At 43.9% G+C, this 19547-nt stretch overlaps 1 protein-coding gene and 1 long non-coding RNA gene across 2 annotated transcripts in view; one reads left to right on the forward strand and one right to left on the reverse strand.

Moving 5' to 3' along the window:
* Window positions 1-14108, reverse strand: part of LOC146072687 (uncharacterized) — a 45553-nt gene extending 31445 nt beyond the window's left edge. Inside the window, exon 1 of the long non-coding RNA XR_014473224.1 lies at window positions 13540-14108. This is a non-coding gene — a long non-coding RNA (uncharacterized LOC146072687). The remainder of the gene's footprint in view (window positions 1-13539) is intronic.
* The window catches only part of TRIM14 (tripartite motif containing 14), a 70264-nt gene continuing 64037 nt past the window's right edge, over window positions 13321-19547 (forward strand). Inside the window, exon 1 of the mRNA XM_083179874.1 lies at window positions 13321-14133. Within this exon, the coding sequence (XP_083036000.1) occupies window positions 13552-14133 (582 nt within the window). The 5' untranslated portion in view covers window positions 13321-13551. The remainder of the gene's footprint in view (window positions 14134-19547) is intronic.

Raw genomic sequence — 19547 nt, forward strand, 5'->3', positions numbered from 1 at the left:
TCTCATCTAGTTTCTGTATTAGGGATCTTATGTATTCTTCTCTTATTACTTCTAAGTCCCCCTCCGCTATGACCAATGGTTTCTTCGCCCAGGGCGTGGGGAAGGGTCTGCCCATTAGCACTTCGAAGGGGGAGTAACCTAGAGTCTTTTGTGGCGTCATTCTAATTTCAGCCAGTATGATAGGAAGGACTGTCTTCCATTTGCTGAAGGTGCCGCCTGTTGCTTTTCTCAATTTATCCTTTAAAGTCCTATTCATTCGTTCCACGATACCTGAGCTCTGGGGATGATAGGGAATGTGGAATTTCCATTGGATTTGCAAGGCTTTAACTAGAGCTTCAGTGACTTTTGCAGTAAAGGCTGATCCTTTATCGCTATTGATTTGTAGTGGGCATCCCCATCGCGGAATGATCTCCTGCGTGAGAATGCGGGCAACTGTTTTTGCGTCTTCGGACTTTGTTGGAAATGCTTCTGGCCATCGTGAGAACATATCAACTATGACCAAAGCGTATTCTTTTTTTCCTGTACCTGGTATATGGGTAAAATCTATCTGCAGGTGAGTAAACGGGGTGGTTGGGTATTCAAGGTGCTGGTGTCTTGCTTTGTTGGGGTTGTTTGGGTTGTTTCTAAGACACACAATACATCTGCTAACATATTGGTTTACAAGTTCTTTTGCATTTGTGATGTAAAAATCATTGGTGAGGAGCAGTGTTGTCGTGACTTTACTGTGGTGACCTACTCCGTGGTAGTGTGCTATGAACAGTGAAGCGCTTGTTTGGGGGATGCATGGTTTCCCCTCTTTGCAGATTAATCCAGTCCGTGGATTCTTCTGCAGAATTGGGTATGTCCAATCTGATAAATCAGAGTTAGAGGCAGCCGCCTGTAATTCCGTAAGTAAGTATGTGTCATCTAAGGATGGTGGCGAGATTACGGCCAGTGTGAGATTGTATGTGGATGTGGTAGCAGCCTGTTTTGCAGCAGTGTCAGCAAGGGCATTGCCCCGCGAGATATCGTCCTTTCCTCCGGTGTGTGCTTTGCAGTGGAGGATGGCAATGTGTGAAGGCAGTGTGATTGCATGTAGGAGATCAGTGATTAATTGGGCATGTGATATGCCTTTTCCATCAGCGCCTGTGAAGCCTCGGCGCTGCCAAATCATACCATGGTCGTGGACAACGCCATAGGCATATTTGGAGTCTGTGTAAATAGTGACAGGCTTTGCAGTGTATAGGTGGCATGCTCTTGTGAGAGCAATTAGATCAGCAGCTTGTGCTGATTGTAGAGGAACTGCTTTTGCTTCAAGAACAGTTTGAGGAAGTTTAACTACTGCGTAGCCTGCCTGGTACGTGTTGTCATTTGGTCGACTGCAAGATCCGTCAACAAAAATTATGTCGGCGTCAGGTATGGGCACAGTCGACATGTCACTTCTGGGTGAAGTTTCTGAGTCAATTGTCAGAGAACAGTCATGTGGAGGAGGTGCCTCGTCGTCAGGTCCTTTTAAGCCTAAAAGGGCATTGAGTATGGGCACCGGTCCCTCTGAATTTGTTGCGTACTTGATAATGAGTGATGGGTTACCTAGTAGGAGTACCTCGTAACCACTGAGTCTTTGGGCTGACATGTGTTGTGTATGTAAGCCTTTGAGGATGGACAATACGTTATGTGTAGTATGGAGAACGGTACTGTGTCCTAAAGTGAGTGCGGCAGCCATTTCAACAACCATTGCACAGGCAGCCAGTGCTCGAAGACAAGCAGGCATTCCTTGTACAGTGACCGGCATTACCTTTGAAAAGAATGCGACGGGTCGCATTTTGCCTCCATGAGCTTAGGTGAGCACACCCGCCATAGTTTTACAGGTGTCCCTTGCAAACAGGTGAAATGGCAAAACATAGTTGGGGAGACCAAGCGCGGGGCTTTTAACTAACATTGCTTTGAGCTTTTCATATGCAGAAAACATTTCATTTGACCATTGTATGACTTTGGGTTTGTCTTTGAGTGTGCATTGTCTCAAGATATTATCGTAATAGGAACAATCAGAAATCCACTGTCTGCAGTAATTTACCATACCCAAGAAAGACAGCATATCTTTCTGGGTAGCTGGGGTGACCAGGCCCAGTACAGACTGTATGCGTTGTGGGCTGATTTTCCTTTCTCCCTCAGAGAGCACAAAACCCAAGTAATTGACATGCTTTTGACACCATTGCATTTTTGTTTTGGACACCTTGTGTCCACATTCACATAACCAGTTTAACAGTGATATACCATCCTCCCGGCTGGCCTCCTCCGTTGGACTACAGAGTAGCAGATCGTCTGCATACTGTAGCAGGACAGAACTATGGGGGGGGTGCCATGGAGCCAATGTGGCTTGGAGGACTATGCTATAGACTACAGGTGAGTCAATATAGCCTTGTGGTAAACGACACCAGGTGAGTTGTTTACCTTCAAAAGAAAAAGCAAAGAGTAATTGGGTCTCTGCGTCAATCGGGATACTGAAAAATGCGTTCTTCAGATCCACCACTGTAAAATATACTGCGTCTGCAGGGATGGCTGAAATGAGTGTGTTAATGTCTGGCACTATTGGTGCAATTGGGACTATGAGGTCATTTACCTTCCTCAAGTCCTGTACAAATCTAATACTTCCGTCAGCCTTGGAGACTGGGTTGATGGGTGTTGAGTATGGTGAGACAACATATCTCAGTATGCCTTGTTCTAAGAACTCCTGTATCATTGGTCTAAGACCTTCAATTTTCTCTTGTGAGAGTGAATATTGTTTGATGTATACTTGACTTGAATCTGGTTTGAGTTTGGCTTTGTATGGCGTACAGGGTATGAAGCCTGTGTCATAGGGACCGTTGGCCCAGATTCCTGCGTTGATTTTGTCAATTGAAGTGTTAAGTGAGTCTTGGGACATTAAGAAGTGTGGTGAAGTGACGTGAAGTCCACTTCCCTTGGGTGAAGGTGTGATGGAGATGCGGAATTTATTGAAAAGGTCCCTTCCCAATAAGTTGACAGGGCATTCTGCGATGACCCTGAATTGATGTTCACCTAAATAACGTCCGTTTTCAGATTGTATGGTCAGTTCGTCAGTCAGGTAAGTGTCAGTGGGTATCCCGTTGATTCCCATTGAAGGAGTAGTCTTTTGTAATTCACCATCATAGTGTAAGGAACACAGGACACTGGTTGTGGCACCGCTGTCTACCAAAAAGGGTAGTTTCTTCCCATTCACATATAATGTGACAAGGGGTGCATCTTCCCAGTGGGTGGTAAATTGGACAAAAGATGGGACACCCTCCTCCGGGCCCCGTCACAGGGTGGGGTCGGACCAGTCAACTCTAAAGCGTACATGTTCTTGAACGGGTGTGGGGCCACGGGCTGCTCTGGGTGGCCCTTGTGTGAAAGATGGTTGTTGAGACCTGTGTGGGCCTTGTGGAGGTCGATATGGTTGTTGTGGTCTTTGGGGTGGGAATGGGCATTCCCTAGCCCAGTGTGTATCTTGGCCACAATTGTAACATGTTGTTTGTTTTGCTATTGCGCCAGTGTTATTATCTCTGTTGTAAGGAGGGGCCCGATGGTGTTGGTGTGGTGGGCCTTGTGATGGTCTGAAGGGTTTCCTTTGACCATATTGGGGTGCCCTACTCTGTCTATTTGGTGGGCCCCTGTTGTCTTGTTGATAACTATGACTAGGAATTGTGGCGGGTTTTTTTACTTCAAAACAACCTGCTGCTTCTTTTTCGTATAGGTGTGTGTCAAATTCCTCGACACTGTCAGAGGTCCAAGAAGAGACACTCTGCTTTACTGATGTTGAGATGGAGCTGTGTAAGTTACTGATAAAGGTGGAAATGAGTAAGTGGTGCATGTCGAGGAAGAGGCCAGCTTCCTCGGTCCAACATTTCCTAAATCTCTTCCAGAATTCAGTGACTGTCTCAGTGGGTTTTTGCTTACAAGCCACTGCTACAGGTAGGGAGGATCTAATTTTAAATACTTGGACCATGTATGTTTCTAATTCAGTCCACATTTTCTTTATCCCCTCTGTGGTATTTAAGGGGTAGTCTGAGGCGTCGATATCTGCGGATTTTACACTAATTGTTGGAACCTTATCCCAGTCCCAAGCGTGGTGATGATCTATAACATTATCGACAATTAATTTGATATCTTCTTGTGTGTAATTTCTGCCATTACATGCCTTTTTTAAATATGCAATGCATCCTGTTGCTGTGACAGTGGGTTTTGGGCAGTGTTTGATTATTCTATTTAGATCCTCTATGTCTATGGGTTTAGTCAGTAATTGATCACCTATTGTCATGAAGGGTGTATGGGTGGTTGCGGTTCCATCATAGATGGCACCAGATTTTGTTGATTTGGGACTGAGTTCATCGATTGTTTTTGATGGATCTATGTTTATTCTTTTTGCCATTAATTGTTGTCTTGTGATCCTGTCTAACATTTGATCCTCATTTTCTTCATGTCCCTCTAAGGGAGGTGTGTCATCGTTTTCGGATGACTTATTGTCTTTTTCATCTTTCTGGTCTATTTTTTCTTTTGGCTTTTTAGGTGGTTTTATACCTGTTTCACCAAATGATGGGGCTGTGGGTTTCAAGATATGATGTCCGACAGCCATTAATTCTGTGTCTGTAATGGAGGGGTATAGTGGACTATAGGGAGGTGGTGACAGATTTTTGAGTATTTTATTACACCTTAATTCTTCTATATTATGTAATTTTGTTGTGACAGATTTTATCTTTCTCTGTTTCTTAGATAAGTTTGTGTCGTACCAGGAGGGAGCAATGATGAGCCATTGTTCTCCTCCTGCACGCATGTATTTCATATCCCACTTGGGATCTGCTGTGTAATATGGCCAGGCTTCTTTATCCTCTAGACAAAGACCTTTGACCATATCCATGAAGAAAGGGTAGTTTGATCCTTCTCTGGGGAAAGGGTTGGGACTTACTGCTTCTGTCCACCCTGCTAAATTGTCTACCCATGGATTAACTAAGAAGTAATCCGTGGATGAATTACGGGCAACATATTCCTTACATGTTTCACTAGGTAATGGGGGTGGATAGACTGTTTTATTCTTACTATTATTTCCACCCATGTCGGGGTATGATTGTGTATCAATATTTTTGACTGTGAATGGGAGCGTGGAAAGTTCTTAATACTCAGACCAGGGGCGCCGTCTCAGTCAGGCAGGTCGGGACCTGTGGCAGCAGACTGTGAGGGTTGGTCTTTATCTGAATATTATATGAACTATATTTCCTCTAAGTACATCCCATTAATATAAAAGTACAAAATGTTAGTGAAACAACAGACCGTCTACGTGACGGTGGACAGAGTCTTGTTGTTATGTGAATACTGTATATGAAGCCTCACGTAGCGTTATCCTTAGAGGTAAGGAAGCATCAAGGCCGCTAGTCTGTTGGCATACAGTAAACAATATTTTCCTGATGTTATTGTGCGTGAACTTACCAACCGCACTTACAATGGTTATACAGATATCAATTGTGTGTTCACTTACCAACCACACAAAGGATATTCAATAGAACAGACAGTTTTAAACATACAATAAATGAAGACAGAAAAGAATGGCCATAAGGAGACGAGTGATCAAATTGAGGTCACTAAATCGGACCCCAGGTCCTGTCTATGTGTCCCAGACACAAATGTCAATGTTCAGATCCCAGATCTGTGTGCGCACATTGAAGTGAAGTCCCTGACTTCAGAAGTCCCAGACTTCGTAAAAGTGTTCTTCTGTTCCCGGAACAGAGATACACGGGTTCAAATTCTGACTGTCTGCAATCCCAAAATGACAAAAAGATTAGTTCTCTGTCAGTCTAGGGACAGACCCAGAATCCCGGACTCGGAGCCCCCAGCTGTTGGGAGATGTATTGTTATCCCTCCTTTACCTGATAGACCTCAATGTGATGACTCCTTAGAATTCCGTGAGAGAGAGACCCTGTATAGAAATGATCAATAATCGGAGACCAAGTATGCAGGGTACAACTCTGGCTTTAATGGGGGACGTACCACATATTTATAACAATACATAGGATGTAGGCTCGACAAGCTAATAGGCTGGCATTTAGGTACAGAGGTGGGGAAAGTACAGTGTCTAGAGAGGGGGGGGGGGGGGTACAAGTTACCATATAGAGACATGGTGTAGCATACAGCAGTTTCGGACAAATCGCATGGTATACAGTTATCTCGAAGTGCATAACACAGAGTTCAAAGGAACAAGTTGGGGAAGTAGCATCACGTGATATGCAGGAAAGGAAACTTACAGAATGTACAGGAGAAACGAAACTCAGAAGTACATTAAGACAAGATGGCTGATTAACCCTTCAGGCTACAACCAAGGCATTCTGGACAAATCCGAATACACTTTTCTCAAACAACAACACCCAGTCATACCGGTCTTCTATTACCTCCCAAAAATCCACAAAAACCTACAGAATCCCCCAGGTAGACCCATTATATCAGGTATCAATTCCATCTCATCCAATCTTGCACAATACACTGACACCTTCTTACAACACTTAGTCAAAGATTTACCTTCCTACATCAGAGACACCACAGATATCATAAACACCCTACAAACAATAGACTGGCAGGAAGATTATTGGATCGCAACCAGCGATGTCACATCTCTCTATACAGTAATTGATCACAACCTAGGTTTAGACAGTACCAGACATTTTCTTGAAAAAGCACAACAACTCAAACAGGAACAAATAGAATTCATCATACATTCCATAGACTTTATCTTACAACATAACTACACCTGGTTTAACGACAATTTTTACTTACAGACCACCGGGACCGCCATGGGATCGAAGGTGGCGCCCAGCTACGCTAACCTGTTCATGGGCAAATGGGAGGAGGATTACATCTGGGGTGAGCGTAGCTGGTCGCCTAATTTGATCCTATGGCGGCGTTACATTGACGACTGTATCTTCATTTGGAAGGGCTCCCACGATTCACTTACACAATTCATGGACTATCTGAATGACAATGATAGAAATTTACAGTTTACCACTCACATCAGTCAATTATCAGTACAATTCTTAGACCTTGAGGTATTCATTGAGGACAATACCATACAGACGAAAACATTTAGAAAGGACGTTGACGTGAACAGTTATATTCTGTATACCAGCGGTCATTACAAACCCTGGTTGGACGGGGTACCCAAAGGACAGTTTCGCCGTTTAAAACGCAATTGCTCCAAGATACAAGACTTTGAGATACAAGCAGGGGACATGAAAAAACAATTTATAGCAAAACAATACGACGAGAATCTAGTGAACAATGCATACCATGAAATAGCCACATTAGACAGAGACAAAACACTCATTAAAACCAATACTGACACCAATTTGGGTCCACAAACTGTATCATTTATCACACAGTTTAATCAGTCCTCACAACAACTCCGTCAAATACTCCAAAAACACTGGCACATACTCAAACAGGATCATGAACTACAGCAACACATTTCAGACAAACCTACACTGATTTTCAAAAAAGCACCAGACTTAAGACAACGACTTGTAAAAAACCACATCAAACCCAAACAGACCGTACAGACCAGACTCACCGACACAAAGGGCTTCTTCCACTGTGGAAGATGTGCAGGGTGCAAGAACCTCACCACAAAAACTACAAAATGCCATAGCACCTGGACATCAGTGACCATCAACAACACCTTTCATTTCAAACAGCACATTTCATGTGAGTCCAAGGGGGTAATCTACCTTTTAAGATGCCCCTGCGGATTAGAATATGTGGGCAGGACAATCAGGACATTTAAAGCTAGAATCTATGAACATATACGCAATATAAAAATAGGCTATGAGAAACACAGTGTATCAATGCATTTTAAGCTAGTTCATAAATCCAATCCCACAGGTCTCACTTTTTCAGTTATTGAATCCCCCATTCAGAATTGGAGAGGAGGTGATCACACTGAGGTTCTTAACAGAAGAGAACTCTTTTGGATTTTTACTCTAAAAACCCTACACCCTGGGGGCTTGAATATAGACTTCCATAATGGGCATCTTTGATCTATATATGACACCCCTATATGCAAGGCCACAGCTTGACTTTGGACGCAGCAGATAACCTGGTCTTACTCAACGCAACACCTGATCATGAGAAACGTGCCTTAATTTACACACATGTACAAAAGTCGACACCACCACTGTATGTCGACACTGTACTCAGTTCATGCATATCCCCCAATACTGGCAACAAGTTGGCATGCATTTGACACCCCCTTCTCCCCCTTTTTTGTTTCAATCATTCAGTGACACTTTCATTCTCATTTTTTATGATTCTATTTCTATGTTTAATTCTGTTCATGTATTTAATTTCTACCATCGATATTAACCAACCGACTGACAAGTCGACATCAGCCAGGTCTTCTACAGAGGAGTCGACATCAGCATTTCTGACACATTCCATGAATACAACTGTACAGAAGGCTTGAACACCTCTCGACCTATCGCAGGAGAGGGGAGGAGCCTACCACCCTTTATATTCTACTCAGTTTCACAGACCCACCACCTTGAAAAAGGCCGAACCCCGGCTGAAACGCGTTGGTAACATACACACCTACATCTCAAGTCTTCACATCTCAAGTCTCCTCCCCAGCGAGTAGAGCGCACGCTGCTCCTGTGCGCCGTGTAAGATCACGTCAGCGTGTACCATCCGGCACCTGCCGGCGCACACAGCGCAGCAGCGTGGATCAACCACCGGTGTCCCTCTCACACCCAGCAGGACGCCCGGGACATCTGCGGCCACAAGCGCCTGAACACTCCTGCACTGCGGCAGCATTAAGGTATGTTGTATGCACCACTGTGAGCTGCTGGGACGCCAGCCTCCAGTGACATCTCCATACCGTTCTACTGTGGACAGTACCGGGACTGTTTTTTCTTTCTTTTTTTTTTTCTTTCTTCTTTCTTTGTTTGCTTTTTCTTCTTTTTTTCGTTCCACCCACCGCAGCCAGAGATTGTTCTCACCTGCGCCCCCCCTCCCCCACACCTGGCCGGCAGCGGACACCACTCCCCACGAGTGGAAGCTACACGGCTCGTCACCCCATCCCCCATCTTTCCACCTACCAGTTTTTCATTATAAATAAATATATTATTCACCCATTTCATTTTGTCCTCCTTGCAGTCCATACCACACTGAGCTAGTAAGGTCACATATAGAAGTGCTCCCAGTCAATATCGGCTGTGTGGGCACCTCAGAAGGTGAGCGCAGCACCCCTTTGTTTGTTTTCATATTCCGTATCTAGAGTTTGGACCACTCTGGGTCTGCAGCCCCTTCGCACATTAGTACTTGAGCGCTATACCCACCCCTGTACAAATATGACTTTTATCACTGCTTTTGGGAATGCCCAAAAATCAGATGCTTCTGGAATAAGGTATATTTATTTATTAACCTCATAGTCTCCTTGTCCCTACCCCATTGCATGCTTATGTCTTCATTTTTCTAATTGGTCAAATTATGTTTCTATTAACCCTCTGCTTCCCATGTTTACCATGTTGTTCACCATAGCTAAAAAGAAATTCTGATGCATTGGACAGTCTTCCCCCTTTTTGTAGTAGATGAGGCTCCTCTGCAGTGAAAAGTGGGCACGGTCCAACATTATACCACACACCGTAATGCTTATTGCACATTTTAGTGAACTTTGTAATACCAATTACACATAAAGCCACATGCCGTAATGCCAATTACACATAAGGCCACACATGATGCCCATTGCATACTATATAACAAACCGTAACACCCATTACATACTATATAACACACCGTAATGCCCATTACATACTATATAACACACCGTAATGTCCATTACATACTATATAACACACCGTAATGTCCATTACACATTTGACACATAAGAACCACTTACCTACATGTTCGATGCCAGGAGCTTCATGCTCGGTGCCAAGGGGCTTCATACTCGATGCCAAGGGGACTGAAATTGCTCGTTACCAAGGGGACTGAAATTGCTCGTTACCAAGGGGACTGAAATTGCTCGTTGCCAAGGGGAACTGGAATTGCTCGTTGCCAAGGGGGACTAAAATTGCTCGTTGCCAAAGGGGACTTAAAATGCTTGTTGCCAAGGGGGACTGAAATTGCTCATTGCCAAGGGTGACAGAACTGTGCAGCAGCCCGCTCCCGGCTCCCCACCACTATTTTCACCTCTATTTTCAATTCAATGCACCGCCAGCTCCCCTGCCAGCATATGCATGATAAGAACCACCAATTGTATAGAATCAAAGAAACAGCAGGGGTGTAGCACGAGCTCCGGGCGCCAGAAGATAACAGCTCGCCCGCGCTGCCCGCTCCCGGCCCACTGCCCGCTCCCCACTCCGTCTGGGAGAAGTGCTGCCAGAGGCGTACCTAAATATTCATAGGCCCCATAGCAAAAGTTTGTAAGGGTTACCTATTTAGCAACTGATGGTGACAAATGTACAAATGTACAGTATGTAAACAAGCTATGGGGCCTTTTAACTCTGGGCCCCATAGCAGCTGCACCCCTTGCACCTATGGTAGTTACGCCCTTGCGTGCTGCTATTTTCAATTCATGTCTCCCGCTGGACCGCTAGCCAATAGGCACTTATTACCTCTTCTTCTAATGCCATTTTATTGATGTCTTGCAATAGGATATTGTCAAGTTCCTCTTCCTGACCTGGTGGTCTGTAGATCACCCCTATATGAAGAATCCCCTTTATGGCCATGAAGTTCTCCACCTTTTTCTGGTAACTCTTCTTTCCAGCACATCTCCCGGACACAGCAGGCTGGGGAGCGTGCATGGGAGTGGGCGAGCTGTTATCTTCCGGCACCCGGACCTCGTGCTACGCCCCTGCTGTTTTTTTGATTCTATACAGTTGGTGGTTCTTATCATGCATATGTTACTGTCATCACACTCAAATGTTCCATGTATATACTCCCCTCAACATGGTCAAATCTTGTTCTTGGACTTTGTACTTCAAACAGCATGTTGTTATTTATTTACATCATCCTGTTACAAACATATGGGACATTTGCTATGCATAATATAACCCTCAATGTTTAATTTGGTAATTGTATCTTTAAAACTAATAAAAAGACCAAAGACCAAAATAAAAAAAAATAAAAACAAATGAATATTGCGCCCGACCATCACTGCAAAAGACGTCAGGTGCATGTATCTATAAGGTGTGAAAAAACTGACACCATTTGAATACCACACCCCATATATGCAATCTGTGATATTAAGAAAAAGGGACAAAATGGGCATGAGATTAAAATAGGTGAATACATGGGCGTGGTAATTAAGACCAACTACAGCATATTAGACATCTAAAGAAAAAACATTTGAATAGCACACGCGACCATCACTTCAAAAGACATCAGATGCGTGAATTTTTAGGTGAGAAAAAATTTCGCCCAAAAGTAAACATTTGAATACCCCCCTTTTGTTAGTACAAGTTATATGTTTCATATGCGTGATTCTGATTTGTCTGTCAGTTTTAATTTATCATTGCTTTTTCTATCTGGATTCTGAATTTTATTCGGTCCTTATATGTTAGTTGGGCCACCACTAAGCTATTTGCTTAGTTTTAGCTGTCCCCTCGCTACGCTCGCCACACTTCGGGCTCGGTGGCTCGCTGCGCTCGCCACACTATATAAAATCAGCTCCATGCCGACATGGATAGTGGGGGTATGAGCGTACTAACTATAGTGGCCACCCAACTAACATATAAGTACCTTTTATTCTTAGAAACACACATTTACATACACATTCTAAAGGTTATGTTTACATACTGTAGTTAAAGCATGCACTTATCTCATTGACTTTTCTAATCTGGAACTGTACTATACCTGTGGGTGTGCCATTCCCAACCCTTACAGTATTAGAAGGAATCCTTTCATATAAGAATGGAATGATAAAAGCATGTAGTTTATGTGGCTTTTGGAAGTATTTTTGTAATTGGGTGGATACAGTGGTTCACATAGATATAATATATCATGTTAAATAAAATGTTTGTTACTCTTGCACTTGTATCAATGTAACCAACATTACACTTATTTAACAATAAATATCATCTCTCTCTCTCTCTATATGTTTAGTGTCTGATTTTGTGTCACTGAAACACTGCCATCTGTTAGCAGCGAGTGAAACTACATATCTTTCTCTCTCACACATGCACAAACACAGAAGCAATCACAAGGCAGCAGACTAGCTTTCAAAGCATTTGTTTCGAGCTATAATATATAATCAATCTAATGATACAAACAGCAATGTTGTCCCTCTATAGCCTTAACTATGTGTCTACACAAAACTGCACCATAGAGGAAAGCCCCTAAAAAAAACTTAAATTAAGTGTATGGTACCTCTGGTGGAAGGGTGAATGGCTTGGGTACCCTCCTCAGGGCCGAAACTAGGGTTTCTGGTGCCCCGGGCAAGGCAATTATTTGGTGCCCCCCCCCCAAAAAAAATATATAGGCAGCAGTGCTACATCACTACACCTTGTCTCCCAGTGCCGCTCCGGAAGTGACGCGGTGGTCATGACTATAACCTTTTCACATTTGAAACCTGCGTGACAGTCTCTGAGTGCCGCTACTACTTCTGTTACTATATATATATATATATATATATATATATATATATATATATATATATATATATATATATACACATACTGTATATACATATATACTGCCGCAAGAGCCCAGCATTATACAAATCGGGGGGCGCAAAACATGCCCTTGCTCCGGGCACCGTGGCACCTAGCTACACCACTGTTCCCATGCGCTGACTGTCTTTCTGGCACCGAGTCGCGCGGCTCCTACCCCCTGCTATGACGCGTGGGCAGTGCCTGCGTCATGACGTCACCCGCACGGCATCACAAGGGGGAGGAAACCGGCGGCGATGACAAGTGAGTGAGACAGACACTCACAGATAGTAAAAAGAACTATGTGACAGTATTGCGCCCCCCTCCTCCAGCGCCTGGTGCGCGTGACCCCCCTGCCCCCTAGTTACGGCTCTGCCGTCCTCAGTGGAATCTCCGCTCAATACAGTCCAAGTTAAACAGGTGGCACAAACAAGACTTTAAACTTTAAAAAAATGCAGGTGCTCTATTGAAGGGGGCACTTCAAGTTAGGACACTGCACTTCACTAATGCAGGTTTGGCCACCATAAACTATTTCAAAATGTAAGTATAATAATTTGAGGATAAAAAAATTAAAAAAACCGGAACCAGCATAACTACTGTATTCCCAGAGCAAAGAATGAAGACAGAAGTCACATGGTAGTGACCGCCTTTGCCTTCCAGTTCCTGGTGACAGGAGCAGAGTGACAGACAGAGGTAGAAAACAAAGGTCCCAACTACGGTTGCTCGTACAGCGCCCTGATCGGGATTAGGTGGGGTCCTGGCTCTCGGTACATAACCATTAGGGGCAGGCTAGTGTGCAGCCACAATCACGAGAGGAGGCAGAAGTCCAGTAACCCATCGCTGTGCCGGGTAGAGGAGCAGCACTGCACAGTAAGCATACCTGCTGGCTGATATGGACACGCGGCGCGACGGCAGCCGGCCATCCCGGAATCACAGCTCCACGGGTGCTCCTGTTGTCGTTTCGTGCGGGATCTGCGGCTCTGGGTGTCCAGTGCCCGTGCTATTGGTGTCCTGTGGGCACCGCTTCTGCCTGGGCTGCATTGAAGACTACTGGCAGCGTCTTCCGCACTGTGAGAGGTTGTGCCCCACATGCACCTTGCCTAGGGCGGAGCAGGTGTCCCCCAGAGCCCGGGCATTGCAGTGTGACCTGTGCCCACCCCATAGCCCGTGCATTGCCCGCTGGAGTTGCCTGACTTGCGGGGAATCGTACTGCCCCCAGCACTGCCAGCCGCACATAATGGACGAGAATGGAGAGGGCACAGCCGGTCACCGGGTGTGTGATGCAGCGGGAGAGGAGGCCAGAAGGATGCGGGAGCTGGGGGCAGCGCCACGCCGATGCGCGGAGCACAGGGAGCGGCCAGTGGAGCTCTTCTGCGGTGTGTGCCGGGTGTGTGTGTGCTCGCTGTGTCCCATACTGGGATCGCACAAGGGGCACCCAGTCACCCTAATACAGCAGGAGGCCAGGGACAAGCAGGTAACAATAATATCACTAAGAATAAGTGCTGGAAAAGTTTCTAACCAGCTGAAATAAATACTGTTACCATACTTGCTTACCTGACCCTTATCTTAAGGGAGAACATGCTCTGTTCCTGGACATCCCTGGTAATGTATGATTGCCCTCATCTGTGGTGACACACCTTTCTTAACAATTACCTAGCTCCTCACTGGTGATGGCAATCACACATTACCAGGGAAAGCCAGGAACAAAGCGTGTTCTCCCTCATGGAGAAGGTCAGGTAGGCAAGTATGACTCAGCCATACACGCTGCTTTGTGGGCGTGCTGTACTAGCACGGATCACATTGCATTGCATTGCATGTGCATCCGTTGTGCATGCAATGCGATGCGATGCAATGTGATGAAACCTAAGTACAAAAAGTATGTGCTTGCACATACTTTTTGTACTTAGGTTTCATCACATTGCATCGCATTGCATGCACATGCAATGTGATCCGTGCTAGTACAGCACACCCACAAAGCAGCGTGTATGGGCTGCTTATGGGCTGTATTACCCATGTTGTGTATTGCCATTACCACTAGTGTTGAAGAGTCAGGCAACAGAGTTACAGTTAATGGGTGTAAACTGGTTGTTTTATAGGTAAAAGCCTGGTGTTCATGCTGATAAATGTACACATTTAGGGCGGGATTCTCTAAAATCTGCAGCCCTCTTCGCCCGGCATCGCATTTCTAATGACCGCATATTCTCTAAAATATGCGGTCATTAACGCAAGGGACAGCTCTTGCGGTAAGAGCTGTCCCTTGTGATGCGGCGCCGTTGCTGGACTTCCGGGTCTATGACCCGGGAGTCCGTCTGCGCATGCGCAGACTGACGCGCCGGCCGCAGGGCATGCTGGGAGGGATCCGTGACGGATCCCTCACACACCGCTGCGGTAAGAAGCCCATAGGCTTCTGCAGGGAACCGCCAGCTTTTGCTGGCGATTCCCTCTGCAGCGGTGACACTGCGGAGGGAGGTTAGAGAATACAGAAATGCGGTAAAAACACCGATAACGGGGTTTTTACCGCATTTCTGTAATAGAGAATCTCGCCCTTAAGGGCCCCATACATCAGCAATTAATTGTGACAATTTTCAGATATGGAGATGATTGCCACAATTAATTTTAGATTAGTGGGCTCCCCCTTTTGGCAATCCCAATCAAAATCGCCAATCGATTGCTTAATCAGGTTTTTAAACATGTTTAATAATCTGGTATTATCTGCAGATCTTTTTTATATGTGTGGGCATTCCCAATTCGTCTTCTTCATCTATTTACATTATGAACAGCTGAAATGACAACCGATTGGGCAATTTCCAGATATGAAGATGCAATCTTCAGATGGAAAATCTGCCGATCACTGAAATAAATCTGTAATGTGTGGGCAAAGTCGGATAGATTGTGAAATCCATTTATCTGGCCAAAATATCCCAATATCTGAAAATCCATAAATTGTGATTGCTGATGTATGGGGCCCATTACTGTCCAATCTGGCTAACTGAAACAGAAATCTGGTAACTTGTGGGAGCAAATGACAGGTGACCATTTGCATGGAAATGCTGGAAAACTGACAACTGTCACTCAGACATTACCAGGTAAACCAGCCAGATCTGACAATAAATCTTTAGGTGTACGGACGAAGTTGAAGTAAGCTTCTTATTCAGCCTTGTGGTGTATGGTCAGATATAGGGCCAGATGCATTAAGCTTCAAAAGTGATTAAATGGAGAGTGATAAAAAACCAACCAATCAGCTACTACCTGACATTTTTCAAACACAGCCTGTGGCATGGCAGTTAGGAGCTGATTGGCGGGCAGTTTATCACTCGCCATTTTATTACTTTCGAAGCTTAGTGCATCTGGCCCTTAATCCGATTATTAGCATTTATAGGCAATATCTGTAAAAAATCTGTTCCCATCTGTATTTTTCCTTCCAGTATACTGTAGGTGCTGGTTATAGTTTAAAAAAAAAAATTGTATCTGTTTTTTTTCTTTAATTTTCCCTTGAGTGATGAGCTCCCTACACACTAGGTGATATTGTTCACAATTTTGCCTACGGTAGTGTGTACACTCAATATCGTTGGAAAGACCTGATGGGTCTTGAAACGTTGTCCTAATGTTTTACCTGTTTGTGAGTGGTGTTCAGCCGCACTTCCGGTGCGGGTCACCGCTGCGCTTCCTGACTTGAGCCACAGAAGGGGTTTTCTAATGACGGGAGTCCAAACGAATAGGAGGAGTGCAGGGTGATTTTGGTGGGCATCCCATTCCCTATTTAACCATCATTGTTTGGTATTATACCTTATGCCCTTGATAAAGGAGGACCTCCGAAACAGCTGTCGGGCACTAAGGGCCATGGGGTTTAAGTTGTTGATTGATGTAAAGCTCCCTCAACAATCGGATAAGTACCTGTTTATCGTTATGGAAAGTTGTTCTTTGATGGCTCATGGAAATTGAATCACTAAAAACCTTTATGCATTCAAATGGTGGTGTGCTGGTTCTTGTGTTCTAAGCCTTAAGAGGATTGGATCTCTGGATATAGTATTGTGTATGTGCCAGCATCTGTGGACTTTTTATCTACACTAAAGTGTGCGGTTTCTCCGGATCTATTGTATATGTGTACCTCATTATGATAAATCAGTACCTGGATTAATTGATTAATCAGTGGAGTTTTTTTTTTTGCTCAGTTTTTTTTTTTCTTCATTGTTTTTTTTAAAAAAAAATAAATTGGGTTTATTGTAATTGATCTCCATTTTGCGCAATGGATTTTGATGCAAGTGAATTGGTAGGAACCAAACATTTTTTGGATAAAGATGTTAACAACATTTTGTTCTCAGACACTGGGTGTTTAAGATTTGACACCGATACTCCAGCAGAAATCTATGGTGATTTATTTAAGATGAGAAAACGTCTGGTAGAATTAAACCTACACGGACTAACATTGTCCCAATACCATCGTGAGAAATTAATACCACAGAGTTTTAGAATTAAAAACCAAAAGACTTTAGGCCGTAACAGCAAAGATTTCTGCAAAAATTGGTGCCAGATCTTGAACCAGTGTAGTCTGGACCTGATGGTTCTTGTGGTGCAGCAGGTGAACTGTGACATATCTCAGCTTGAGAAGGAGATTAATGAATGTGAGAAATCTGGCTTGGAGACCATGAAAGCTGACACCTCAAGTGATTGGTTAGTAAAATGAGAAAGTAGTGTCAATGCCTTTAAAGAGGAATTACTTACCTTTAAAAAAGATAAATAGAAAAAAGTACGTGAAGATTACAAATAATTTAGAGTTTACCTGTGGGTATTTTTTCAGGGTAATTCATGTCCATGGAAGATGGCCTAAGGGGGGAGGAGACGTCCCACTAGAAATTACACTGATATTGATTCACAGACCAGTCATCTACTAATCGGAGTGTTCCTTTTTTAAGGGACCCAGCGGCAACCAGGGCCAGAAACAAAAAAGAGCAGGGCGCTGTAGGAGGGGAGGGAAGAAAAACAGGCGGAAGACAAAGGGGAGGAAAGAACTGGAGGGAATAACAGTTTACAACCTTTCAGATTATACGCTCACTAAAATTGAACATGATGTACTCGCAAAAGGTCTTTCGTTTGTACAGACATACAGGCAGAAGGATTTAGACTGTGAAGTCGAACTACATAAATTTCATAGACAATTAAAACTGAAGGATTATTTCTCCAAACAACCCCCTGTTGCTAAGAGTGTACCTCACCCGTTTAAGAATAAAAGTGATTTTGATCACCAGAGTTTTAACCCCTCGATAGCCACATTTATGAGACTGATGCGCAATAAAATTATACCTTATATGCGCAGGCAGAAAATGTCATGTACCAATGTCAGTGCTGCAGAAAGAACAGCCATTACAAGTCTTAAAAATAATAATGCTATCATAGTTCGTGCAGCGGACAGAGGAGGTGGGGTAGTAGTGCTTAATAGGTCAGATTATGTGAATAAAGTGCAAAGGCAACTGGCTGACACAGTGTGTTATAAGCAGCTTCAATACGACCCCACTTCACTGTATAAAAAGGAGATTGATTCCCTTTTAAACATGGGCTGGAGCAATAGGTGGATCGATGATACAGAGAAGGAGTTCTTAACACAAGATCATCCGATCACCCCATTGCTCTACATTCTTCCTAAAATACATAAAACCCTTATAAGGCCCCCGGGCAGGCCCATTATTTCCTCCAGAGGGTCGCTTTGTCAGAGTATCTCACAATATATAGATCATTTCTTACAAACGATTGTTAAATAGGTACCTACAGTCCTTAGAGACACTACTGACTTTTTAAAGAGAATTGAACAGTATGGTCCACCACCCAATGATTGTCTACTGGTGACGTGTGACATCACAAGCCTGTACACAAATATACAACACCAACAAGGCCTGGAGGCCATTAAACATGCTATTGCTAATAGCTCAGTGTATACAGGCCCCCCTACAGAATTTCTTCTTTTGCTCATGAGTTTTATTTTACATAAGAATTATTTTTTATTTGAAAATTCATTTCATTTACAGCTGCAGGGTACGGCCATGGGGTCAAACATGGCCCCGGCGCACACCAATTTATTTATGTATCAGGAATTATTTTACATTCTACAGAATCAACCATACATGCAATTTATTTCTCTTTATGTTCGATTTATTGATGACATTTTTTTGTGTGGTCAGGGGGTGAGCAGAAGCTCAATGAGTTTATAGAATACCTGAACAGTATTGCACGCACCATCAGGTTCACATGTGTCAGCAGCCCAATTGTGGTACATTTTTTGGATGTGTGTGTCACAATTGATGATGGGCGCTTTAAGACATCTATTTACAAAAAGCCGACTGATCAGAACCCCGTCTTGTTAGCAGACCGTTTCCATCCACAGCCACTCAAGCGTGGTCTGCCATTTTCTCAGATGGTGAGGGTGATTAGGATCACTTCAGATAAACAGGCGATCTTACTTGCACTAAGGAAAATGGGCCTGGATTTTATCCAGAGGGGATACCACAAAGGGGAAATCGAAGAGGCCATCGAACAATGCATGACCCTGGATAGGACTCAAACATTAGGTAACCTTGGTGGAATTAAAAAACAGGAACGCCTGATCTTTCCTACGACCTACTCCAATTTCATCACCAAAACCGAGAGAGATTATTAACAAAAATTGGTATATATTGGAGACTGACCCTATAATTGGGAAATTCTGTCAAGAGAAACCAATGTTTGCATATAAAAGGAGCAACAACTTAAAGGACTGTATAACATCATCAGACATTAGTCCCAGAGGCAGAAGTACCAACTGGCTAGGAACAAGGAATGGAGTCTTCAGATGCGGTAGATGTGTCAACTGTGTACATATCACGACAGGAGAAAGTTTTGTGCATCCAAAGACAGGTA

The sequence above is a fragment of the Crinia signifera genome, chromosome 1 (assembly GCF_055691185.1).
Source record: "Crinia signifera chromosome 1, ASM5569118v1, whole genome shotgun sequence".
In the NCBI taxonomy this organism is placed as follows: Eukaryota; Metazoa; Chordata; class Amphibia; order Anura; family Myobatrachidae; genus Crinia; species Crinia signifera.